The sequence below is a fragment of the Fistularia commersonii genome, chromosome 6, assembly GCF_037954325.1.
Source record: "Fistularia commersonii isolate RoL2024-O1a breed Wild chromosome 6, RoL_Fcom_v1.0, whole genome shotgun sequence".
Classification (NCBI taxonomy): Eukaryota; Metazoa; Chordata; class Actinopteri; order Syngnathiformes; family Fistulariidae; genus Fistularia; species Fistularia commersonii.
In genome coordinates, this window is record NC_141289.1 from 16331206 (window position 1) to 16358977 (window position 27772).

A 27772-nucleotide genomic window follows, 5' to 3' on the forward strand; every position below is an offset into this window, starting at 1 on the left:
TAGCTTTTAAATAGGCAACTTTCAAAATATATCTTTTATATTGTATTCTTTTGTCTGTGTGTGTGTTTTTTTCTTCTTTGCAGATAGCCCACATCTTGAGCAGCCTGAAATTTTCCTGCTCTTGCAGACAGTCATTAATATCCTTCTGCCTCCGCGCATCATCTCCACATCGCGCACCAAGAACTTCATGCTGGATGCGTCCCCGGCTCACTGTTCCACGCCAGGTGACACAGGGAAGGATCTGCGTAGAGAGGGTCTCGCAGAGTCTACCAGCCAGGCCGCCTATCTGGGTAGGGACTAGGTCCGGCCTTTATGATATTTTTTTTAGGATCTCTCCTTCCTCAACCTCCTTTCTGTCTCATCTGTGATCTGCAGCCCTGAAGGTGGTGCTGGTTTGCTTCGAGCGCTCGCTGGGGAACCAGTGGTACCGGCTGAGCTTGCAGGTGAAAGAGATGGCTCTTAGGAAAGTGGGTGGACTCGCCTTCTGGGACTTTATCGACTTCATCGTCCGGACACGCATCCCAATATTTGTCTTGCTGAGGCCCTTCATTCAGTGCAAGGTAAAGAAGCGATATTTTTTAATTAGGGCATGATTTTTGGCCATGAATGAATTAAATGTTTGCTTTGTTCGTAAGGGGTTTCTATTCTCTTAACATTACTGTGGTAAAGCAAAGCTTGAAATCACCTATGGCAAGGCAAAAAAAAAACCACTAAATTCTTTTTTTATAAATGAAGATACTAATTTCAAAATGATAGGGTAATACTAGCATTCTGGGATCAAATAAAAGTTAAAAAGCAACATACTATTTGAATGCATATATTTTATATATATATATATATTTATATATATATATATATATATGTACACCATGATTTCCGGACGATAAGCCGCAACTTTTTTCTCGTAAACAACGCTGCAGCTAATATATGGTATTTTTTGGGAGGGGCAAAGAGCTTCATGCAGCTAAAACATTTATCCTCGTCACATCGGACCGATGAAATGACCGGGAAATTCTGAGTCCGTTCAACTCTGACAACGAAGAAGACGACTTTTGACGGTTTTAGCGTGCAGGAGGAAGCCCGAGATAGCGATCAGCTAGCCGGTGCGGCTTATATTTAGGTGCGCTCAATAGTCCGGAAATTACGGTATATCATTTAAATTATCACCCGCTTTGTGTTCAAAATCACATTCCATCAAGTGTCAATGTGGAATGATAAGGATGACGGTCCAATTTTCCATGTTAGTTTGGCCTCATCTTTTACTTTAATTCCAAGTACTAAGAAATGCATTTCTATACCCAATACTCTAGTAGCAGTCCTGTGATATAATCGCTGAAATAGAGCATGCTGCTTTTTCTCTCAGTCAGTGTATTGCTTTTTATTTAGTCCAGTGAGTCCCTTGTTTTTTCCCCTTACTGCGTCTTATCTTATTGGTCTGCTTGGTCATCTAGCTGTTGACGCAGCCAGCCGACTCCCAGGAGGAGATCACTGCACGGCACCACATTGCTGACCAGCTGGAGCGGCGGTTCATCCCCAGGCCTCTGTGCAAGAGCTCTCTGTTTGCAGAGTTCAACAACGAACTCAAGATTCTCAAGGAGGCGGTGCACAGTGGCTCAAGTCAGTCTGTGAAGCTTTTCTTTCTTTACTTATTTCTTTTAACTATTCATCGTTAAATGACTCTGAATCATTATTTCCATGCGACTCAATGCCACAGCATACCAGGGCAAAACGTCCATCAGCACAGTGGGCACTTCCACGTCGGCGTATCGCCTCAGTCTGGCCACGATGTCACGTTCTAACACGGGAACTGGCACCGTGTGGGAGCAGGACAGCCAGCCGTCCCGTCAACCCTCACAAGACACTCTCAGCCGTACTGAGGAAGATGAAGAAGAGAGTAAGATTTTTTTTCCTTTTTTTTTTTATGTTCTTTCATGTGACAACACGCATGCTTTTGATCACGGGATTTATTGTTATTATCACATCAATTAGTCACAACTGAAAGTGGAAAGAAGATTCAAATTGTTTATTGTATTGTATATGTACAGTCTGGAAACGTGAAATTCTAGGCTCTAAGAATGCTTTTGATACTGCTGCTCCCTCCAACTTTCTTATGATATCTCATGATTTATTATCTTACTAAAGAGTACCGGCATTTTTGTTCACATATTAAACTGTTCCAGTTCAGTTAAACAATTTAACTTCTCTTTGTTTCATTCTCCTCAATAAGATAAATCTGAACAAGAAAAAAAAAATATGTATGATTTTTTCTTTTGATTAACCCAGACATCCTCCTCTCTTTTCAGATGACTCCATAAGTATTCCCAGTGTGGTGAGCGAGCATGAGGCCTTCCTGCCCAGAGTCATGTCACAGCGCCGTTTCTCCAGCCACGCCACTGTGTCAGCTGTGTCGCAGCCTGAAGCCCCCCGCAGCACCATGCTTCCCAGCCACAGGTGACAAAAACATGTGAATGTGCAGAAATAAGCAAATGAGCATCTATAACGTCTCTCCATATTTATATTGTAGATTTTTTTTTTAGGTATGCATATCGTCTGGTGTGGAATATCAAGAGCACAACTAACATGCATTCTTGGATTCTTTGTGTCACATTTAGATTTTGGAAAAGATCAACCAGTCATATCCCACAGCTGCAATCATGTGTTTGTATGTCTCACAATGTGTTTGATTCCCCGAACAGCTCGATGAAGTAGTTCAGATTCTATCTCGGTGAGCATTGTGCAACGGATCCATGTTTGTGAACCGGATTCTCTCCCCGGAGTCCTCAGAAGGACGTAACTCAGATTAAACGACAAAACTCCCTAAACTCCCATTCTCCCCCTTCGCCCCCCTTTTTACAGTGAACCCAATGTGCTAGATGAGTGCCAGGGCCTTCTGCAGGAGGGTAACCTCTCTAGGTACAGTGCCCCTGTCTCTCTCTGTGTCCCGTTGGTGCGGTCTTGCATCTGTCCGCCAGTGGGAGGGGCATCGCCTCAGGACGGCCTCCTCTGTTGGCTGCCTCCACGTTGATCACTCATCCACATATGATCAAATCACCCCGGCCAGTCACGCCACCCCCGCACTTACCTGTCTCTCTCTTTCTCTCTCTGTGTGGGTGTGTCTGTCCCCTACCCTCACCCAGCCCTTTTACCCTTGAACTCCACACTGACCTCCATCTACTCAGCTCATCTGCTGCACCGTCCTAACCAAGCTCCTCCCCTGTAGAAAAAAAAAAACAAAAAACGTAAAGAGGACCCCAATCCTCCCAGGGGTCAAGGAGCTCTGCCTCTGTTCCTTCTCAGCTCGCTGTGGGTCTTTACAGCCATCTCCAAAGTCAGCCTCCCTCCCATTGGTGCCATAGTGTCTCATATTGTTTACATGTCTATCAGGCTTCTTGCTGATCAAATTGGCCGTCCGACTCTGGTCAGATACCAATCTGTGGGGGCAAAGGGGAACTGGGGTGGCAACCCTTAAGCAAGCATAATAGATAATTTATTGGTTTAGTCTAGTTTTGAGACTTTTCACTGCTGAGTAGAGCCCGGTTGATATATCACTCAGCCAGGTGCACGGGTAGATATTGCCCTCAGATTCATCAGCATATTGTATATCGATCAGCATTCTATCCTTACAGATCAATGTTTCGATGGAGAAGATCAGATCGCTTTGTGATAACCAGCTGAACGCAGATTACGACATCCATTTCAACACATTTGATTACCGACAGTTTGATTTGGAAAACAGAGAAGGGCCAATACAATATTATGTTGTTTTAAGGTTATAGATAAACTATCCAAAATCTTATGTCTTCCAAATATTATAAAATATAAACCCAGCGTGTTATTTAATTACAGGTATGGGGTTTTCGCCACACAGTATCAGTTGGGCTCTTCTGTGATGATAGAAAGACTTATCCAAGCTCAAATTTTAGAAGCGGACATTTTTAAAATGACTATTTCTTTTCCTTAATTTTTTTTTGTTATTGCGCTGAGCCCAGTTTCCAGTGTTGGGGCTGCCACTCCAGCCCCTACTACCCTCTTGTGTTTTCTGTGTATGAGTCATGGCAGCACTGTGTCTGCTCTGTGATTGGTTGTCTCGTAAACATTACGTTGATGTTGTGCAGTGAATGAATGAATAGCATAGCGACAACATCCTTGAATCTGATCACAAATAAGGAAGAAGGAATTATTTTTGAGAATATGTGTCTTTACGGTGACATTTCTCTGGTGTGTGTGTCCAGGGTTGCCAGTGTGCAGAGTGAACCGGGTCAACAAAACCTCCTGATCCAGCCTCCCCTCGGAAGGAAGCGAGGCCTACGACAGGTTCAGACACACACACACACACACACACACACACACACACACACACACACACACACACACACACACACACACACACACACACACACACACACACACACACACCACACACACACACACACTCACTCACTATGCTTTCATCTTTGTTACTGAGTGCAGTTGCAACAATCACTATTATAAAAACACATAGCCATGTGTTTGAACTGCAGGGGCGTGAGGCAAAACAAAGAATTGGCCATATCATTGGCGAGGGGATAAAAATGGGAAAACGTCATTGCTTGACTGGTTGTAGGGAGTTTGCTAAAAAAAAAGAAAAAAAAAATATTTGAACATTTTTTCTTAATTAGTTTAATTAATCATGTTGAGTTAGGCATGTTTGGCCATTACTCAAAAGTCACAGTTTCACCTAAATTCCCAAATTGTTGCTTCTTCAACCCCTTTTTCTGAATCTAACCTTCAAGGACTGTCAGTCTCTGATCTGTCATGGTAGTGTTGGCTTTCTATATGCGTTTTATGTGTGCTAATCAGTAATTTAATTCACTGATTTTTTTTTTTATTTAAATCCATATATGTACATGTGTTTGCCTCAAGCTATTAGTATAAGTGAAGAGAATTAAAAGTCAAAGAATGTCTCCTGCCAATCTATAAATTCTTTACAATCTAATGTTCCCCAAAGAGAAATTAGGTGGTTGCTGCAAGCCGTTGGGTTCAGTTTTGGGTGTCAGGCTCCATATTTTAGGCCTGAATAGTGCTTACTCACAAGGCTGTAATGCAAATTAAGTATATAAGCCTGCAAGATATTTTTATTATTTTATATTTTTTCAAGCTATCAAAGCATGTTTGAATGTTCATGTGAATTTTTTGTAATATTCAAAAAAAATATGTGGGTTTGTACAAAATGGGTACAAATTAATTTTTTTCACAAACATTTCTATGATCACAAAGGCAGGTTGAGCCAATACAATAACATTGTATTAATTTATTTCATTATCTATTTATTTACGTTATGTCCAGCTGCGTCGTCCCCTGCTGTCCATCCCGAAGACTGAACCTCGGGGCCGGTCAGGAGCGCGACTCTCCACAACACGCAGGAGCATCCAGCCAAAGAGCAAACCACTTGGTAACACGTGTGCATTAAGTTGCGCGTGTGTGTGTGTGTGTTTATCTGTGCGTGTATGTGCGCGTGTGTGTTTGGGTAAGTGACTGACTTTTCATCTATTTATTTATTTATTTTAATTGTTTTGGGTTTTTTTTTTCAAAAATGAAGTACAGTTCACTAAGAAAAGTATTGAGCAATCATACCCAGCACTTCACTTCTGACACCCCGATCCAAACTTTGAAATATATTACGGTTTCATCGAGAAATTTTCCCAGCAGTAACGGTAGAGTGACACTCCTCTCCCAAAGTTCACAACCTCTGTGTTTGTTCCAGTAATGAACGTTGTACCACCTGTCACCACAACTGATGCTTCTCACTCTGTTCTGTCTCATGCCTTATGTTTCAATATAAAGAAACATTATTGGACTGTGAAGGTGAGACATGACACTTATCCCCTCCTCTCCACCCCGCAATGGCCCCGCTCCTTTATCTGCAACCTCACCCAGTAGGGCGCTCTGCATGTCTGTCTTGCTTCCCCTCGATCCTTGCCTACCCCCAGTCCTGTCCCTTTCCTGCCTCCACTTTGCCGGTGGTGCTGGTGTATTAGAGTGTCTCGAGTTAGTGGTGTCATCTCTGTTTTGACCGCATGTACATGCATGTGTGCCCACAGCGCACGGAGACCAAAAGAGGTCAGTCACCTTTACAGAGACTCAGGGTCAGCTGACGTCCGCGGGTGCGAGCAAACCCTTGACCCCCGGCACCGTTGAGCCGCCAGCCGACGACAGGAAGACCAGTCCTGCTAAGTCAAAGTCTCCAACATTGGAAGTGCCGCCTGCATCTTCAGCCACCATCACCGCAGACCTTCACAGTCCCGTCAAAACACAGGTAGGTCTGCCAGGCACAATTCTACAGAACAATATGTTGGTGAAATTTAAGCTGAAATTGTTCAGTATAAAATCTGAATAGTCTTTCTGTGCTTCTTAAGAGGTCCTTTAAATAACTGACGTACAAAATCTGTAATGCACAACACTTGTAATTTGATCTTTTGATCAAAAGCTGAGCGAGAGAGACAAAATAAAATCTGCAAATAGTCAAAACAACTGATCAGTTAAAGAGCGACTGCAAGCTGTAATAAAGAACGCCCCCCCGAAAAAAAAATAAAAGAAGAAAATAAATGTATATAAGTATATGGTTTTGAGATGGCTTTTTGGAAGAGTGGTCACTTCTGACTTCCGACTACTGGTACTTCGGATCCTCGGTGACTGAATTGCACTTTTTGTAAGTCGCTTTGGATAAAAGCGTTTGCTAAATGACCGTAACGTAATGTAATGTAAAAAGAAAGATATTGGGTGTTAAATAATCAATATACCTGTTGATGTATTTACTTTCTGGAACACCAAGGTATTTTAATGCAATTTTAATGTGTCATCTTCAAGGTTTAGAACAGTGGTTCTTAACCTTGTTGGAGGTACTGAACCCCACCGGTTTCATATGCGCATTCACTGAACCTTTCTTTGTTGGAAAAATAAAATGTGATTTTTTTCAAATTCAAGACATAGGTATATGTTTTACTGGCGCACAAAATGTTCAAAGAACAAAACCAGCAAAACATAATTTTCACACAACAGGGGTGTCAACTCATTTTGGTTCGGGGCCCACAACCGGCCTAATTTGATGTCAAGGGGGCCGCACCAGTAAAATCATATCGTAATTACCTAGAAGTAACACTGAGTCCAAATTTTTTCTTTTGCGTCAGTGTAAAGGAGAACAGAAAAATCTTTATATGTAATGAACTGTTCCTTTAAAAAATACATGACAAACAACCTGAGGTTCATGAAGAAAAGTAAGTGCAATTTCAATAACACGACGCCTCAGTTCTGTCTTCTCAGTTCTCCGTGCATTTTGTTGTATTTGATTTGATTTCAGGCAGGGGGCCACAAAATATTGTTCCAAGGGCTGCGAGTTTGAGCCCCCTGATCCAAAATAAATAATCTTATGACATCCTCCAGATCATTTTCAGGGCTCCATTCACACCTTAAATGGTTCTGACCAAAGCATGAAAGAATAACCAGGCTATCTCTTTCTATAAGCTGATCTAAGAGGATAATGATGCTGAGGAAGCTCCTCAGCATCATGGAGTATCACAGGAGGTCTTTCCGACCTGAGGCTATCAGACTTTTTAATTCATCTCCCTTCAGCCACAGGGAATCTTAAAATCTTAAAACCTTTAGAAAAAAAAAATCTCACCCACTTACTGTAAATTTTGATAATTTAAATTGCAATAATTTATCTGTATATATACTGCTCAAAAAAATAAAGGGAACACTTGAACAACACAATGTAACTCCAAGTCAATCACACTTCTGTGAAATCATAGTGTCCACTCAGGAAGCAACACAGATTCATTTTGACTTGTTTTAAGGACATTACATCAAAGTTGGATCAGCCTGGAGTTGGTTTTTACACTTTAATTTTGAGTGTGATTCTTATCCAGACCTCCATGGGTTGATACAATAGATTTCCATTGATCATTTTTGTGTGATTTTGTTGTCAGCACATTCAACTGTGTAAAGAGCAAAGTATTTCATAAGAATATTTCATTCATTTAGAGCTAGGACGTGTTTTTTAAGTGTTCCCTCCCATTTTTTTGAGCAGTGTATGTTCATATATATTTCATAACAGCCACATTTACAATATTTTTTCATACTCTTGTGTACTCATTATTTTTCACTTCTTACTTAAGACACTTTATAGTTTATTTATATTTCTTATTATCCCTTTTTCTCTTATTTTTTTTCTGTCTATACAGTGATCCCTCGCTATAGCGCGGTTTACTTTTCACAGTTTCGCTACTTCATGGATTTGCATCGTGCATTGTGTTCTGCATTCTGATTGGCTAAAAAGTCGCTCCGCTTCCTCTCTACCTGTGCGTCAATAACGTTGCAGTTCAATATGTACACGTACGTAAAACAGCTTGCCAAATTTACATTACGTATGTGGAAATTCTCTTGCAATTTCGAGTTTCTCTAAAACCCATAATGTTGACACAACGCTCTGGACCGACAAAAAGCACCTGGAGCAGGGCCCAAAAGGCAGAGGAAGATGCTATCTATCGCAGATAAAGTTCTTTTTTGGAATGTAACCCCCGCGAAAAACAAGGGTATACTTTACAATTTTCTACTTTTATTCATTGTTATTGTTATATTTTTCTTGTAACTGTCCGTTTTTGCGGCCTCCACCACGGGACCGGACTTTGTTGTCCCGGTGTGTTCAGATGTGATCCAAGAAAAACATCAGCGCTGTCAGGAACTGTTTAAGCAATGAGTGGTTTATTAGAGGTCAAGAAATACACTTAAGAGAATTCCCGGGCCGAAATGAATGTCACCCCGAGGGGATTGTTCACCCTCTCTAGACGTCCGCTGAGGCGCGTCCAGTCGGATGTGCAGATGAGGAGATTTCGGCCCCAACCTTAGGGAGTGGCTGTAATTTATACCACTGTCTGGATGGTCAAGGTTTCTTCCTAATATGGAGTTGTTTTTCACACCCTTTGGAAAAGGTCAACTAGGTACCAGGCCGTGTCAAGAACTGGGCCTCCAGGCCTTCTGGGATTCGTCATTGCTAGTGCATTGGGGGTGTTAGTGGAAAAATACAAAGTTGGGTGCACTTTTGCCATCACGTGATGCGTTCCCGCGCGTGAATTTTAACATAACTCTGGCACAACAGTTTCCTTCGCGATAAATAAAGTTGTTCTTATTCTTCATGGATTCTTCTGCTCAGGTTCCCTCTGCAATGAGCAGCAAGGAGAAGAGAGAGCAGTGGGGGCTCCGCAGCAGCCTCTCCCCTCCCCCCTCCATTTCCCGTCCCTCTACTCCAACAACCCCATCACGCACCTGCTCCCCTCAGCCCCTTTCCCGCACTTGCTCCCCTCTTCCCTTGTCCCGCACCTCCTCACCTCTCCCTCCACCTCTCCCGGTGCTGGGCACAGCTCCGGCCCCAGGCCCACCTCTGCCTCCCCCACTGCCCGCGACACTTCTTCCTCTCCCACCGCCCCCATCCAGGATCAGAGAAAGCCCCGGAGATGAGGACACAACGGCGCTCCTGCCGCGCAGCGATACCCTGCTGCAGCTCAGCGAGGATGACGGCACCGAGAACCCGCTCCTCACCCCGCTGCTGTCTGCCCCGTCGTCTCGTCGGTCACCTCGCCGGTCACCCCTGCCGCTCTCACCTGTCGATCTAGACCTGGATGAGTCCCACGTCTGACAGGTGGAAGTTTCATCACCCTTACGTCGACATTGATCTACAGGACAGAAGGCAGGAGAACATATTTATCATGTCCTTTCTTGGTTTACTATCCTTAAAAAAAAAAAAAGCCATTTTTATGTCTGTACTTTTACCGTGAGACTGCTATGTCGTCCTGAACCGAGTTATTTATTCAAATCGGAAATTCCTAAATGATAAAGTAAACAAATATTATTTATAGTATTGAATGTATATTTTAGCAGAAATGTACCTGATCTTATAATTCCTTCAGGTGTGTGATCATGCGTTTGGTTTGAAATGCTGGATGTTCGGAGGTGCCTGCAATTTACCCTGATTTTCTTGTGATGGATAGATGATTTATTTAAATGTTATTTTTCAAAGTCAAAGATGTCTATATTAAGGAGCGTAGACGATCTACATAAATTTAGAGAGATGTTGTATAGAACATTGCACTAAATCTGCAGATTGTAAAATAGACAAATGGTATGATCAAGAGCTATCTTATAGCAGTATGGGATGTGAAGAGTTCCTCACTTGTTATTTAACAAGAATATTATATGTATTTAAAAAAATATAAGTGATCATATGGATCAGAAGAGACAGATTTTATATTTAAGATATTCTTTAATTTTTCAGAATATTGACTATAAAGCAACACGGAACTTCACAAGTTTTACTCATAAATATAAATGCAAACACTGTTTACGAGTGTTGATGAATTGTTTTTCGGTGTCTGAGAAAATGAATCTGGCTTGGTATTATTGGAAGTGCAGTGTTGTCTGCGCGCAACAACACAGAAGTGCAATAGTAATATAAACAAGCGTTCCTCTGCATTAAAATATATTTTATGTTATCTTTTATTTTATTGCTAAAGAGTTTCCGGAATTGATTATATCAACTACATCCATTTTGAAAACAAAGATTTAAATCTCTGGTACCTGGCCTCAGTGGTACGTGAACCCACCCGGATCTGTTGTGTCATGTCATGGATATAATATCTGACTTTACAACGTATGATGTGCTGCTCGTATTTTATATGTTACCAAAGACTCTTTACTTTTTGTTTTCAAGGTTTCTGAAATTATACCAATTTTGGTCTTTCTGGTGGCGGGAAAAAAATAGCAAAGAATTCTCACATCAGACTCATTTGTCCCAGTGTTGCAATGCTGTTTGTTAATTTGTCAGATAATGTCCCGTTTGTCTAACCTTAACAATAGGTCATCCCAGCTGTGCTGAAGGTTTTACCTCATTTTTCATTCCATGCCTTAATAGCGAAATATTAACATGTATGACCATATCAACCAGTTTGTCCAGTTAATTCTCTTCTGTGAAAACCTCATACCTCTGAATTGTAACAGGACTATGAAAATATTGGGTTTTGTGTCATGTATTTCCAGGTAATGCAGTAGAATAACAGCAAAGATGTATAACTGTGATATGATTTAACCTTATTTCTTATAATAGACATTTGTACCTTGGAGTCACAAAAGCTGCTGACATTAGAAATTATTTTACTGTCTGTAATGATAATGATGCACCGTCACGTCATCCAGGATTAATGTGCCATATATTACACCACTGCACTGTGAAGGTTTTTTAGCTACTTCTCTGTATTAAGCTTTATTCGCTGTATTTCATTCATTACATTTTTTTTTTGCTGTGTGGCTACATCATGTATAAGACTGTCTTTATATTTTAAGTATAATTGTATTGTAGTGGAAACACACTAAACTATTTTCTATTTGGTTTAAGAAATTAATCTCATCAATGCCAAGAAATGCTCTGAACCGAAGAATTGTAGTTCTTGGTTAATCAGTTATTGCATCATTTGAGTCACAGTGCCATTAAATTGTTTAATCTGTGTTCCCTTTAACTGTATTGTGTCTCTGTCTGTCTTCTATATGTAATGTCTGAATAAAAAAAAAAAAAAATCAATGTATCAGAAATTCTGGAAACTCCAAATAAATGTTTGTTTACAGTGTTCCTCGTATTTTTCTATACCCAGGTTTGAAAATTGTGAAACTACCCAAGAGACTATTCCATCACGAATTTTGTTAGGGATTTTTTTAAAACCAACTTGAGCATGTAAATCAATGAGGGTCTTGACTGATAAGAAAGACTGTCTTACCAGGTTTTGTTATATAATTTCATTTCGTTTTTTGGGAACCTTGATGGTTAAAGAGCTTTTTCTGGTAAGTGAACTTTTACCAAATCAAATCTTTCTACTTGGTTTGTAATCAACAGCTCAGCTCATTCAAGTAAGTTTTTACTTGATTTGGGAGACAGAATGTAATGGTCATTACCAGCAACATACAATCACTGTCCCTTTTCACATCAATCAAATACCAAAATTAAGTGGAAAAAATTGTAAAACCAATAGGGAATTTTCTTGAAAGATAAATACACACCTATATTTGTATGATATCAGGTTTCCTTTAATATCAGTGCAGTTCAGATGTCAGCAAGACCAACAGTACATTTCAAAACCATGAGAATAACTTAGAATAAAAGTGCTCTGTTGACCCCCTCAACAAAAAGCACCAACAACCAAATCTGATTTAAAAAAAAACAAAAAAAAAAAAACACACGTTACCTAAAACACACCATGTAAAGGAAGTGATTAAACACTGGAAGACAGACACAAAGAGTTTGCATAAGGCACCGAGACATTGGGGGATAGGGAGGGAGAGCATATCAATGGCAGGGTGGTCATTGGAGTTTCCTCTTTCTACTCAACAGGAATGGCCTCTGTCAAGAGACCGTGATGATTGAGAATGGGACAAAAACTCAGATCAAGTGGTGAATTCAAAAGCAAATGTTGCATAAAAACCGATAGTACAAGAAATGCCAATATTAATACAAAAAGAATGTAGCTCTAAAAATAAGAGCAATTAAAGCGCAAGATAGGGGATAAAGACAGTGAAAGATACTGACATTTATTTGCATTACAAAACAAGCAAATTTGGTCAAAAGCTATAACAACAAATTTGGAAATTATAAGGGATGCAGAGACCGGATGAGTATACTCGCTGAAATCTACAGTTTATGCCACTAAAGACTGATTTCATGCATACACATTAAAAAAAGGAAACACATATTTAAGGAAGTGAAACATCAGAGGCATTCAGCTGGGACTCCTTCAGTTAACTGTTAATTAAATCCTGACTCAAAGACCTAACCAACCAGTTCAATACGGTAGCCTACTAGTGATGTATTTTTAAAAACACACACAATCATTCTCACTTTTGTGAAAACCGTGAATTTCTAAAAAAAAAAAAAAAAAAAAAAAAAAAAAAGGCGGGAAAAAATACCATTTCTGAAGATTAAGCAGCACTACTGTCTTCTGTGTGTCTGAACATCTGAGGACAGTATCACCAGTCAGCAATCCTGACAGGCTTGGAGACTCAAATTCATCTGAAACCTATAATATTGCACAAATACAAAAACAGGCTGATCCAGATTTCAACATTTATATATTCCTAACTATTTACTGTGTGTGTGTGTGTGTGTTTAAGAAATTAAATGATAAGTTAGGCCAGAACGGAGTTTTTTTAATTAGTTTTATATGTAATAAATGTTTGTAGAATTCCTTCCAGGGTTTTGGGGAATCCCTATTTATTTCAGTATTCTCATGATTTTGAAACCAGTTTCCTATATGTGGAGAAAAAGGCGATTTAAAAGTAATAATAATTACTGATAAAGTTAGTAAATTGCAAAAGAAAAAAAAATATATAAGGGTGTCAAAAAGGGAGTGATTTTGTAATTCAATCTATTTCTTTTTGTAACAGTTACAGCTAAAATGGGCTTTTCTTATCAGTAAATACATTTGATTCTTTATCCCTGCTCCCCCCATCCCTCTCTGTGATGCCTTGCAAATCCCCACTTTGAGACCTACTGATGTTACTCAAAGTGCGTCATCTATTTTTCCTTTACATGGTGATTAGCTCCTAACACCAGTCTGAATGAAGACTGAGATATATTTCAGAAGGTTGACTTTTGCTTAGTCAAACAGCTTGATGTTGCAGGCTCTACTTTACACTCTTTATTTATATTGGGCCTTATTTTTAAGGTTTGTTTACATGGATAACTAATTTTAGGTGGAAAAAAAACTTGAGGAGTCCATTGGTTTTGATGTGACTGAGTGGAGAAACAAAAGTTGATCAGCAAACTCATAATCAATCATCTGACTATCTTAAGGCTGTGTAAATTGAGTACCATTACTTGTACAAGAACATGTAGACATTAACGTTGGATTATTAAAAAAAATGGATCCGCAGTACAAAACGTTGTACTCCGAGGCCTCGAGAACATCATGAGAGATCGGAGAACGCTTCAATCATATTGTCTCTCTCCCTGGCCAAGCGTTGCATTCATATGTATGTCAGTGCAGATCATGCGGTCATTTCATAACTGTCAACATTCCTGTGCGTGTGCGCACGCACGCACGCACGCACGCACGCACGCACGCACGCACGCACACACGCACACACGCACACACGCACGCACACACGCACACACGCACACACGCACACACGCACACACGCACACACGCACACACACACACACACACACACACACACACACACACACACACACACACACACACACACACACACACACACACACACACACACACACACACACACACACACACACACACACACACACACACACACACACACACACACCATCCAAGACACAAGTTGAAGGAACTAGGATTTGAAAGCAGAGTTTTTCGAAAGTGGTTTGTGATAGACCCAGCCTTCACCCTGGAAAAAGAAAATAAAAACACATTGTTAGAGGTATAATTTGAAAGCTGACTCAATTTGGATACTAAATGAATGCAATTCCAAGTTCCCTGAAGCACAAGCATTCATAATCAAAAATCATTGGACTTTCTTTTGTGGCTATTAAGATAAAACGATAGATAGTGTTTAGGAAAAAAAGCAAATTATTTTTCAAGATGTACAGTTGAATTACTATATATATTATTTTGTGACGATACCATGTCAGTTCACTTTTCTGTTTAAATTGTCTGTTTTTTAAATAATCTTTTACCAATATTGACATATTTTGGCATATATAAAAAAAAAAAAATGGTTCCAAATATACAGGGAGAACGATTGGCTTTTGGCTGAATTCTTATCAGGCATCCTGCGGGTCAGCAGCAATATTAAGAAGTATATGGCAGAGGAATTGATGATTCATAGCAGTCTGCTGGTTAGAGCCTGGTTAATTTTAAATAATTGCAAAATAGGCTCCCGGGATTGGAGGGACATGCTACAGCTAAAAAGATCAGATTCAAATGAACTCATCCCAATAAAACTGCCTTCCAAATGGTTCCAACAAGTGTATATTTACTTTTTGCAATGTCCTGGATCTTGCAGGATGGGATAACAGCAGCATCATGACTGAAAACAGATTATGTTCTGGTCCATTTCTCACCTCCCTGTCAAAGTATCTAGTCCTCCATGGTGTTTCTGTCTCAGCACGGTGCCTCTCCTCTGTCCGCTGCCGCTCCTCCAGAATCCTTTTGTGCTCTGTGGCTTTCTCAATGTCCTTCTGGCGTAAGGCCTCCGTGACATGCTGCCACAGGCATCTTAAAAACAGTGACATGACCGCAACATTTAGCTCCTAAAACAGGTATGAATATAGCTCAACAACAAACCTCTGTCCCATAATACTGATTTATAGAACCTATATATCAATAAGAGCTGGAAACTTTAATATTAGATACAAGCTATATGAAAATTACTTGGTTTACCAAATAAGGAAGAAGAAACATATATAGTAAACTGTGTGAAAACCTAAGCTATGTATATCCAATTGTGCCAGATTTGTCATTGACCTCTAGTGTTGGACATGTGAAGAGGAAAAACTGCAGGTCATTTCGTCTGACCTGGATTCTGTTGGTCCTTGCTTCTCGATCGGCCGCACTTGCTTCCTGGTTACGGGGAGCCTAGTGACGTCAACCACCTTGGTCTCGCCATTGGTGTAGCTGAACTCAAGTGTGCCATTCCACTCACCCTGCACGCGACACACCAAGGCGTTGGTAGGGTTGTGCTTCACCTCAGCGGTTACTCTACATTTTAACAGAAAATGTCAAGTAGTATTCAATAATGTTGACATAAACATTGTGAATCTTCTGTGAAGAGGTCATTGGTACATTAACACCTAGAAGACAGGCAGTACAGTCACTCTGATCTGCTAAGCTGCAGTGAAAGTGTCGAAGCTGAGCCCTTATAAAGTGCCATTGAGTTGCTATTTGTATACACCATATTTACTCAAGGTATATATTTATTATACTATGATGACACTTCATTGTTAAATATTTGGGATTTTAGTTCCAATAAAGAAATATGTGATGTATTTTTTTTCTTTGAAAAGCATTTAGTGAATGCTTTCCAAAGTCACAACTAAAACACTGGAACATATAATTGATGTTCCAAATATTCTAAATTCCAAGCAAGAATAATTTAAGCCCTATTCACACAGTTCCGGAAGCCTCCTAAAGTAACTAATAAAAAAATAAAAGAGCAAACGAACACTGTGTTGAATGAATGGAACAACAGGTGCTCACTTGTGTAATTTGCCACCATAGAATGGTTTGGTCTGGAAGGTGATAACCGCTGAGTATCCAGATTTGGCGCAGCTGATATTGACTTTGCCACCAAGTTCCACCCATGGAACTGTGAGGATGGAACGCGCGTAAGCACAGGGCAAGGTGAAGGTATATTCCTCATCGTGCTCCAGCAAAGAAAGGCAACCTTTAAAGGGGGGGTTAAAACATAGTATCAGTTTATTTGCTAGAAATATTGTAGACCAAATTCATTACCATTTGATAGGTACTTGTCAAGCTCCATTTTATGCTACAGTAAAAAGGAGGTGGGGAACTGTAATCCAGTGAGTACTTTATTGATGAAATACTTGGCTCATTTACAAAATTCCAGTTAGAGGGTAAATACACTTCTTTTGGGATTTGAGAGAGCAAGTTAGAATTAGGCTAATGTCTAAATAATTAAACACAGCTCAACAAAAACAATTAGGTCAGCTCTTTCAATCGGAGCTACACGATGTCATGAGCTCCTGCTGCGGACTTGAGTTTCTCTAGATTTGATCTCACTCAAACACATGCAGCAGAATGAAGAGTTTCACATTAACACAACATTAAGGACATAGGGGCATGACAACCGTATTGGCTTACCTTCCCCTATCATTGATACTCCAATCGACATGCCCATGAACTTGCTCTTGGTCCACACGTGCGTGTTGACACACATGCGCCTTTCCTGGCATTCAGCATAGAAGCCAGACACAGGGGGGTGGTGCGATACTTGCTCCGCCACAAAGCGCACTTGGTAGGAGTCCTGGGAGGCGGCTGAGTTGGAACTACATTGCGAGGCTTCCTTGGGACCCTCCGTTGTCTTGGGTACTTTCCAGGAGCAGTGGAAAGTTTCACCGATGATGGGGTTATACGGCTTCTTGGCAATGGCGCCTTTGCGACCCTCGTGGAATGACGTGAGGTAGTACTCTACAAAGCGGACCATGCGGTCCTCTGGGCTGCTGCCATCTGTGATCGCCACAAAGAGGTCTGGGTGTGACATGAAGTCCGCAAACATCTCCAGCAGAGAGCGCTTCTCCAGTATGAAGGTGGGGAGGACCACCTGGAAGGAAAGATCAGTTAAATGCAGTTGTGCAATCTTGGCAAGGTGATCATTCGCACACAAACAAATGCTTGTGTGCATACTTATATATGGAGGAACTATCAAATTGCTTTCCCCCCCAGGAAATCGAGAATATGACTAACACTAGGCAAGATTATGATGATCACAACCTGAGGGACACAGAGGACTTTATTTTGCAGTTGACATAAACCATATCTAGGAGAGGAATAATGAAATCTAGACAATAAACAGAAACCTCAAATTCAAATATTAAGTGCTTTGTTGATAACTTTGCCTATCTGTTATTATGCTGATATACAACTTGAAATACCCATGTGTCTCTCCTGCTAATAATCTTTTACTGAGAATGTGTAACAAGAGGCCATTAAAAATGATCCAGACAATTGTTGCTTCAAATTTAAGCCCTCTGAAGTAATTAATTGACCCTTAAGTGTGTAACAAGATATTCACTGCACAGTTGTTGCATTTTAATCCAATTAAAGACGTGATGAATGGCATAGAAGGATCATAATTATGTAATCCAGTTATGAGTATCTGTTCTGACAAACATACGGTCACAGAGTCCTCTGATCTAAAATCCCTTAAACAGGTCTGTAATTGTGATCTTTCCCTCAGAGCTGTGTTGTCAGTGGGGATACACTCTGATTGTTATTACGCCTGGCAGTGGATGGAACTCGACCTACCCGTGTGAGGTCCATGCCCAGCTTCAGTTGGGACAACAGGTGTAAGATGACACTGCGCTCCTCCTCTACAGCTCCCAGATCCTCCTCTTTGTCTGTGAAGATGTCTACTACTTCATCCTCTGAATCTATGTCTTCCTGTTCCTGGAACATGCAGGAGAAATGTGATAAGATAACTTACCTGAATGCAAATCGAAATTGTAAGTGGTTCTTTCTCCATAGTGAGAGATGAACTCATAAAATATCAAATTTGGACTGTTTGAGGGCAGCAAAAATATTTAAAAATCAAACAGCTGAACATAATCTCAAGCCAGGTGGCTTGAATGGAACAAATTTACCTCTGATCACAAGCAAAGAACCCCTACTGCTTACTATGGGAGAGAGGGCAGTAATCCTGAAGTCTTACCCCAGAAAAGCTGCATGTTGCTGGGCTGCTGACTTCCAGGTGACTCCCCTCCAGCAGGCCCTCGCCAGTTGTGAAACTACTCAGGGAGCTGCTACCATTCTTCAAGAGGTCAGGAAGCTTGGGTTCCAACCACTCAATGGTGGGTCCTGAGTTGGATGGGGGATGCAGGGTGGCAGGTTCAGAGGTATTCATGGCACGATGCCCCCCACCCTCCCGATGGCCCCCAAGCACTCGCAGTGGCAAGTGTGCGTACTTCCTCCCAGCCTACCATTCACCACACACACAAACCAACTGCCTTGCTGCAACCTGGATGGGTGGTTATTCCTTAAACGGCTGCTCGGGAGTGAAACACAACCCTTTAGACAACCTGGGTATCAGAATACTTTGGCCCCGCCGACAGGAAACATCCTCATCTTCTGATTGGCTTAAGACTTCAGGGATGGCATTTTTTTATGTATGTTTCGAGGGGGGCAGGTCTCATTCAAATTCACCTTGTGTGTCGCTGGACAACTTAATCTGATTGGCTGGTGCTACAGATCTTGTCTAATGAAATATACATCGAGTAATGAGATCTGCTGAGAAAATGTGGGACATCAGATGGCTCTTTTGAAACCATTCTGAACAGAGGCAACTAATATTTGAGTACGTCACACTGTGCTTTAAAGTTATTCGTATTGGGAGGAGTGACAAACAAATTGTCATAATCAATTTGCTGATAGATATTTTAACTATCTGAGATCTTATTACCGCTACCTTTGAGATAGGTGGTAAGAATAGGTACAGTTCCCTATCAATAATGCAAAATAATTCCACAGTCCAGCCAAAGCAAAACTGTTTGTCTAGCTTGGATGAGCACTTGCATGTATATGCTATGATTTATTTTTTTTAAATGATGTCACATAATTGTCACACAGCACGAACAGAACATGTTTTCAGAACAAATATGGATCAGATATTAAGTTATAGAGTATAAACACACCTCCCAGGGAGCTTCTCTGTCTGGCCACTTGCTGTAGGTGCAGGATGTGCAGGCACTCGTTGAGGCAATTCATGGTGGCCATTGAAGTAGCCTTGAGCATCAGGAGGTCTTGGTCTAGGGGAGAGAGGCCAGGGGCAGCTGGAAGTCCCTCGATGCTCTGGATCAGGTCTCTGTGCTGGCCCTGAGCCTGGCCCATCATCTATAGGTGGGTTCATGTTGAATATTGGGTTGTATGGTGAAAATTATGCTATCTAATCAAGTGCACCAATGGACTTTTATATGCAATCATGTCAGACATTAAGGACACAAGTATGATATGAAAACTTGAATTATTCTGGCCACAAATATTGTCCAAATACTTGATACAGAAGAAATAACAGTTCATCACAAATCAAAAAAAAATAATAAAAACAACAAGATCTAAATTTCAATGACATTTGAAGCATACTAAGAAGCTGCTTTGCAAAGAATGGTACATTTTAAGGATACTATTTTTTATTCTGATGCATAAACTGTGGCAAGATGTTCTAGAGTGACGAACCATTTAAAGATCTTTCAATCTTGAGATGATAAGAAATGATTTCCAACTACATCCCCCAGGAAAAAAATAAAAATAAATTATGTTTATGCTTAGTTGATACTAGATATGCAGAATATCATGTGAGTTAATAAGATTAATTGATTTTTGCCTTGATATCTTTTTCGCTTTCACAAGATAATATTTGACACGTTTGACACGAAAATTTATACATGCCCAAATATCTCTTAAGAACATCACTGTATGTCCTTTTTTTGTAATGTAAATGTGAATTTAAAGACTCAAATGTCAATTCTATTCAGTGCCACTTTAACCTTAACTTCAAAGATGTACATTGTATTAAATTATAAATGCATAAAGGTCACATAGGTATATTAATGTTTGATTTCATCTTATTTGAAAAACATAATACTAGAAAAAAGACACATTTTATGAAAAATTTTCAGTTATCTCAATATTTGCTATACAAATCGTGGGCCCGTAGGCTCCCCAAGAAAATTTTGTTAATGAGTGCGGGTTTGGAAGCACGTGGCAATAAAACATAATTGTCAGTAGGTGAAACAGGAAAACTGAACTCTATTACAATATTTTGCCAACAGATTAAAAAAAAAGAACTAAACTAATGGCATATTGCTAGTTAAAAGTATTATTATATACTAAATATCCATATTTGTTACCACTTATATGCCAGACAGTATAAAATGTGCCCTATACCTCTCTGGCATCTGTCAAGTGGTCTGGAAGCAGGGATCTCTTGCTGGAATAAAGAGATGAGCCCTTGTTCATCTGTGACCAGCTGAACAATGAGCCGGGGTTCTGGCTGGGTCGGCGCAAGGACATGGGGGAGCTGCCACTACCTTGAGACGCCATAGAGTAGGTTCGGGACTTGGGTGGGGGATTACTCTGTGCAATGCCAAACAAAAATTCAATAGTTAAGTCACAATGTTGTGCAAATGAACCTTTAAGAAAAACAAATTATGTTTGAAAATGCAATACAGATTAGAGAGGCAGACTTCATTTAAACCTCTCTGTGGAAAAATTGGCTAAAATCATATTTTCATGATAATTTGTCAATTTTAATGGTTCTGAATCATCTACTTACATTCATCCTCCAGACTGTTTTGTTTTTTTATGGAAGACTGAACCTAATGGTATTTTGAGTTATATTTTAAAGAAGTCTTTCTTGGGACATAAATTCTAGCAAACTATCATTGACAAGTGTATGAATTAGTGAACCAAGCAGAGTATCTTGTACTTTACATAGACAACATATCATACTCTTAAATGGAGGCATTAAGAAGTTTGAAAATTAAAAGAAAAAAAAAAACAAAAAAAAAAACTCAAGGTCAAATTTTGAAGCTGATTTTAAAAAGTGTCCTGAAATACAGAAACACTGTTTGGATTAAGTCCCAGTGGATGGAACTTAATGTTCTTTCCCTGAACATTATTTGCCAGAAGAAACACTTGGAAAGAACCCCAGAGACCATTAGGGATACAGATGGCATAAGTGAACAAGCAGGCTACTTAGTTAGACTACCGGTGCATTTGCCCCTGAAGAGGTCGGCCATTCCGAGGTTACTTCTCATCAACACTTGGTCTCTAATCAAACGAGAAGGATGATTTAAGATATTTTTGTGAACAGCAGATGGGACCACTGTATAACAATAATTGTGACATGGCTACATGAAAATATCCCAGACTACAAGGACATCTACAAAGAAGACTGCACATCAGAGGCTGAGAAGGACAAAGAAAGAGTTGTGTTTCTCTTATTATGAGGGATTCCACAAAAGTCAGTGTCACAGAAACACATTGTTGTATAGACTTGAGTTTTGTAAATTAGTGCACAAGCCATTCCACCTCAGTAGTGAGCAAAGCACATTGTTTGTTTTGCTGTGTACACTCACCCATGGGTTGATGCCCAGTTAGCCATAAGCAGGCTGTGTGAGGCAATCAGTAAACAAGGCTAACTACCAAACAGTTTCATTGTACACCTTAACTAAATAAATCTGAAGTCTGTGTTACCTCATTCCACAAAAACATCCACATTGGCACACAGAATGGAACAAGACTGGACCAGATGTACACTAACTTTAAAAAGGTACTTACATAGTTTGCCCTGCTCCCCACTTTGGACTATAAAACCATTTTAACACATATATACCAACCTCTCAATGGCAGGACAAAAAGCCAGATCTAGTCTGAGGAGACTGAGGCAGCATTGGAGGACTAGTCTGCAGTACTGGACCACATCAGGTTCTGTATGAGAACACTACCCAAAACAAACACATTAAAATAACTCAAGACCAAAAGCCCTGGTTCAACAGCACTATTTGCACTCCGCTAAAAGTCACATAAAAAAAGCCATGTTATGATCAAGAGACAGGGGGACCTACAGGAGAACAAGAGCTAATCTGATGGATGGATTACTGCTGCCAAAAGGAAATACAAAATTCAAATTGAACAGCATTGAACAACGAAAAAACATGGCAGGGGATCAGAACAGTCACCAACTACAAACAAAACCTGCCCACACTTTGCAGTTGTCCCCGCTTCTCTCTGATTAGCTGAACAAATTCTTCTCCAGGTTTGACAGCACTGCCAGCAGCAAGAGAGTGCCACCTCCAACATCCCTAGCCCAGTCTCCTCCCGGAGACTTCCTCTCCTACAGACCACAGCACGAGACTTTGAGAGCTCATCCCCTCCAATATATTCCTCTACACTAGCACCCCTCAAGGCTGTTTTCTCAGCCCACACCTATAATCATTTTTCACACATGACAGCCAGATGTTATTAGTATTCCAAATGACATTAGAAGCCCTAACACTGATGCTGACATATGTATATTCAACCAAATATACAAATGTAGTCACACACTGACTGAAGAGTATGATTCTTGAAAGCAGGAATCCTCTTCTCTGTTTGCCTGCTGCAGGCCTGATTGGCTGCTACGCTACTGGGGTTATACATGGGTGAGCATGTTAAACTTAAGGAGGGATGCTCGAGGGGCCAATCTGGCTCACTAACTTCTGGGGAGCAGGTGGCTGACGAGGGCGAGGGTTTGGGGGGCCTGGTGAAACTCATATTTCCCCACTGTGGAACAATTAAAGGTACATTCGATTCTATTCAAGCATCAACCTCTTAAACACAATGGTGTCCAGCTCAGTGCCCACTAAGAATGGATATACAGCACACCAAGTACAATTATAGGTCCCATTCATAATAATTTGGTCCAAGTCTATTTACAATTATCTAGATCAGTTCTTATTTCTGCTCTGAAGACAGCCTTGCAGATATCTGACATTTTGTGTTCATATATCGAACAGCCATTTACAAAATGACCGCTGCACACAACGTAGTAGCATGTGGGTCGATTGTAGAGATCAATGAAAGGTATTATTGCAGCACTTACGCACAGGCCAGAGCAGAGTGTATACTTGATCTACACATTAATTTTATAGCTCTACACATTTTAGCTGCTTGTGACTGAATATGCTTTCTCACTATCTCTGGCACATTTGAAGAAGGAAAACAGAAACAGAAGACTTTTCTTGCCACATTTGCTCTGTGGCAGTCAATTTTAAATTCCTTTGACTGCTTACACAAATTAATTTCATTCACAAAAGCCTGTGATTAAATGACTTTGCAGAGTGTTCAGTGTGTTGTATATAAAATTCATATGCTAGCATATTACAGACCCCCTTACCTTCCCCATGGCCTCTGTGTGGTGCTGTGTGCAGATCTGCAGTCTGCTCACCCAGTGCTGTCTTTCTTTGGCGTCAGTGGCTGGGAAAAGAAGATACAGCAAAACAACATCAAGTTAGAGTAACTCTGACAAAGGTTTAGTCAACATCTACTTGTTAATGCTCCTTCCTCACTGGCAGCAAATCAATATATATAAAATAAAAACAGAGATAACAGTGATTAACTAATTATAATTTCCAGTTTTGGAACTGGGAAATAATGAGTATCATCACAGACTTGACTATGTTATCACTTTACAGCAGTGGTTTACAGTATGCCTTTCTTTCCAGAAATCGCCATTAAGTGAGTTGGATGGCGCAAACACCCAGCTCAGTTTATCTTGTGTTGCATCTGCAACCACTGAACTAGTGACAATAGCTGACCACCCAGAAGGCCCATGATAACATATGCTATAGTTCAACTGATTGCATTAAATTAACAAAGGATTAGCTAAAAATCAACAAGACATTACTAAGCAACAAAAACAGAATATTGGCATCAGAATTAAGAACACAGTTTCATTTACAGTGAGGTTAATACTGAAACGGTATACACAAAATTAGGATAAAATAGGATTCGGCCTCCCCTCTTGTTATGGATACAGGTTGCATTTGTTGTATACACAGATTTTTCAGATCTCAGCCATGATATGTATCATTATCTAAAAAGTGGCTTCGGAATATAAAGGTAATTCATTTTTTCATTTCTTGCAGTCTAACCCTGACTTCTAAACAATATGATGAATCAGACAAGTACAACTTGACCTATTGTTCTCTGGCCATAAACTCTGAGTAATGTGAACTACAGAAGCCTAAGACAATTTACCTACACTATGTATTGGGAGGACTGAGATAATGTTGGATTAGAAAGTCTTACATTATGGAGAAGTAGCAAAGACATTCCAGATAGATACGTACCCCTGAGCTTGTATTGCTCACCACTGATTGCATTGACTGTAAAGGTATGTGAATCCTCATCACTCGGGGAAATGACCGCCCCTGCCAAGGGGAGCATGCCTCTGGGCTTCTGAGGCCGTGACTGCTCATTGACAAAATACTCCAACAAGCCAGCCTCATTGTTTAACACAAAAAACCTGGAAACAACATTATAGAAGCAGTGAGCGACATGAATCCTCCATGATCATTCAAATTGATTGATCTGGACAGCAACCACAGAACCCAGCAGAAAGAGAAAGGATACTACACTAACACCACATGTTCAGGATTTGCATTAGATACACGTTTGAAATCTCACCTGTACTGCCACCCTGTCACCAAGTTGGTGTATTTCATCAAGTAGCCATCAATATTCTCCATGTGGTCACTGGTGTGCGACGTTGTCAGTCAGAACAAGACAAGAATAACAGTGAAAATACTTGGAGAGCACATGCCTAAATACAAAGGTAAACGCCACATCAATAGAGCACTGATTGTCAGGTGACAGATTTGCTGACTAAGGAGGCAACAAAAAAAAAACTTGATAGAAAAGCAAATAATTATAAAAGTGACCTTTCAGACAAATTGGATAATACGATTTTAATTAAAACTTATTCCTGCGTTCGAAGAGCCTAATTAAAATACAAATCAGCTAGCTTAACGAAAAGAGCGCTAGCAAAACAGGTTAATGATTGAATGAAAACCCACCTATACTGCCAGCTCTTAGCACTCGCTCTACCCGAGCTTGGGGTCCTGTTTTGGGGAAATACATCCAGTTTTCCTTCGTTGTCCGTGATTCGTATGGCTGCGGTTTCCCCTTGCATAGTCACAAGCAAAAACACCTACCTCTGTCGTAACAGCCGCCCAGAGCTACCTTGTGTAGCTAGCTAAGTCCCCTCAAATGTTTAAGTGGACGAAATCCTTTATAATACAAATACAAGAGGCAAATTCATTTCAAACCTACCGCTCAACTCATGTACACCGAACCGTTAACTGTCTGGGTTCAATAAAAAATTGAAAAACATGTCTGTTCTGCGAATTAGCCTGCCTGCTAGCCCGACTGTGTTTCTCACTGCTTTGGCAGGAAACTGTCATGTGACTCATCCGCGTCAGGTTAAGAATAGAAGTGGACGAATCAATTTAAAAGTAGAGCGAACACTCGACTTTTTACAATTATTTATTATTTTATTATCATTTTTCCAGATGGCATCCCTAAATTCCTCAGCAAATAAACAAACAAACAAAAAAAAATTATAGTGATTACTGGGTCGTGTACACTTTACAGATTCACTAACCTGGATAGAGCTCGAATATTTTATTAGTATCCTTTCTATACATTCAGAAGTATATGTTGCATTGTGCAATAATTCGCAAACTAAAATGGTAAAAATATAATATTATCTGATAATTTTACATACGTGATATTATTTTGAAAGACAAACATTACCGGAAGTACGACCAAAAGCCATATCCGGTTAGACTAGTTGCCACTCCCTGCACATTAAACTCTGAAGTCATGACTGTGCTTGAATTTGATAAAACACCTCGCACTGTGGTAACACCTTGCTTAAGTAGTTGCCTATTTACACTGGTGTTCACATTAATGCACTAATGCACTTGACTCCACAGTTACCAAATATGTTTCCTTCCAGCTGTTTAGGGTCCCTTTACTTTGCAACCCATGTTGATTTATTCGGTACAGTGTTGTCAAAACTAAATAAAACAAATGCATTTCTGAAGATCCAGGGGGTGAACATAGTCTATAAGCTGCCATGAACAGATCAGTGTTTAGTGTGTTTGCAGTGGATATAAGCTGGAAAAACATGATGTGCCTGGTGTCTTATTGAATGGGACAGTTTGTATTGAATGTCAGCATTGTTGACCTTGCTCTGTGTGAATGCAACCTAAGTTCCCTCACAAGATCAACAACATGGTTCATATCTTCTTCCTAACATTTCGTTGTACCTGTATTGGTGGTGAACCTGCATCCGAAATGACATGAATGCTGACCTTTGGATTGGTTTATCTGTGTTTTGAAGAGTAGAGGCAAAATATAACTGTGTGGTCAAAGAGCAGGCTTAGGGCATTATACGGCAATGTGGGTGCCGTGGCTTAAAGACCGTGGGAAAAGTGCAGCCTTCTTTTTTCTTTTTTTAACTAGCTAGTTCATTTACCATATGACTGGATATGACTGAACATCTCAATATGATATACTGCACAACAGCATTGTTTTCATCATGTTACATATTTGAATTTCATCAAAACACAAGGATTTTAACAATAAATATCAAACATCATTCACCATAACATTGTCCTGTATGGCCCAAGGCTGAAACAGCATTCTCCAATCAAACGGCATAAGTTTAAATGAAACAAAGAAAAAAATATTCCTTAGAACTGTGAAGAAGTACTGATGAATAGTTTTAGTGTATCTAATGTATTTCATTATCTCCTTAATTAAAAATTAAGACAACATTCTTGAGTTCAGCCAGTGCTGCGCTTGTCTGCACATGTAATTACTGCCCATTTGAACTGCACTCATCGTTGCACCTGCACTTTGTGTGTTGCACATCAAGCTGCACTCAAATGTCTTATTGCACTGCCAATACTGTTCATATTTAGAATAATGTTTACACCGTTATTAGTTCTTATCAATACATATCCAAATGCACTGCAAAGAAGGAATTTCACTGTACCGGGAAACACATTTCTACACTGTGCATGTGACAATAAACGCTTTAAATCCCTTTGAGTTGTAATCCTAAAATTCTGCGAATATTACACCCAAACAAAAGTGTTCTAATTCTTGTCACTCTCAATTATGTCTTTTGTGTTTGGTTTTGTTCATCACATTTTTTCCATTGATTTCCGATCATGTATTTTCTATTCCATGGTTTCTTTAGTTGCCTACATATCTATGCATATCATGAAGACCATTAGCCAGTTTCAGCTCATAATATGCAAGTTCTTTCCTGAGGCCTCAAATCTTGATGAACTGGAAGAGCCAGCAATGATCATTGATGGTGTTAAGTATTAAGATGTCATATATCATCATACTCTTAAGTTTCCCCAGAATCTGGTAAGTTTCAATAAGTATGAATGTCTTTATCTCAAAGTCAGTGTTTTGTCTCCAAC

General features: G+C 40.0%; 2 protein-coding genes across 17 annotated transcripts in view; one reads left to right on the top strand and one right to left on the bottom strand.

Moving 5' to 3' along the window:
- The window catches only part of unc80 (unc-80 homolog (C. elegans)), a 60960-nt gene extending 49310 nt beyond the window's left edge, over positions 1 to 11650 (top strand). For 9 of the 16 annotated variants that reach the window (XM_086148407.1, XM_086148410.1, XM_086148408.1 and 6 more), the window contains 11 exons: positions 84 to 290; positions 376 to 560; positions 1452 to 1617; positions 1715 to 1894; positions 2304 to 2451; positions 2857 to 2913; positions 4233 to 4314; positions 5326 to 5431; positions 5824 to 5844; positions 6081 to 6295; positions 9188 to 11650. In XM_086148407.1, coding sequence (XP_086004533.1) covers positions 84 to 290; positions 376 to 560; positions 1452 to 1617; positions 1715 to 1894; positions 2304 to 2451; positions 2857 to 2913; positions 4233 to 4314; positions 5326 to 5431; positions 5824 to 5844; positions 6081 to 6295; positions 9188 to 9670 — 1850 coding nt within the window. In that variant the 3' untranslated portion in view covers positions 9671 to 11650. The remainder of the gene's footprint in view (positions 1 to 83; positions 291 to 375; positions 561 to 1451; positions 1618 to 1714; positions 1895 to 2303; positions 2452 to 2856; positions 2914 to 4232; positions 4315 to 5325; positions 5432 to 5823; positions 5845 to 6080; positions 6296 to 9187) is intronic. The other 7 variants (XM_086148409.1, XM_086148411.1, XM_086148421.1 and 4 more) reach the window with 6 other exon arrangements.
- Positions 11651 to 12083: 433 nt separating this feature from the next.
- Positions 12084 to 25702, bottom strand: osbpl11 (oxysterol binding protein-like 11). Its single transcript, XM_086148424.1, has 13 exons — positions 25346 to 25702; positions 24957 to 25025; positions 24620 to 24795; positions 23665 to 23744; positions 20673 to 20861; positions 19421 to 19619; positions 18442 to 18587; positions 18039 to 18179; positions 16875 to 17334; positions 16251 to 16437; positions 15570 to 15752; positions 15116 to 15269; positions 12084 to 14439 (listed from the first exon to the last, which is right to left on the bottom strand). The coding sequence occupies exons 1-13, from the start codon at positions 25459 to 25461 to the stop codon at positions 14383 to 14385; spliced, it is 2157 nt and encodes a 718-aa protein (XP_086004550.1). The 5' UTR covers positions 25462 to 25702; the 3' UTR covers positions 12084 to 14382.
- Between the last annotated feature and the right edge of the window lie 2070 nt (positions 25703 to 27772).

Coding starts and splice junctions, on each gene's coding strand:
- osbpl11 (XM_086148424.1), bottom strand. CDS start 25,461: ATGCAAGGGGAAACCGCAGCCATACGAATCACGGACAACGAAGGAAAA. Junction 18,588..19,420: donor ACAGAGAAGCTCCCTGGGAG/GTGTGTTTATAC, acceptor CATCCAACTCAG/GACCCACCATTGAGTGGTTG. Junction 14,440..15,115: donor CTAGATACTTTGACAGGGAG/GTGAGAAATGGA, acceptor TTCTTTTTCCAG/GGTGAAGGCTGGGTCTATCA.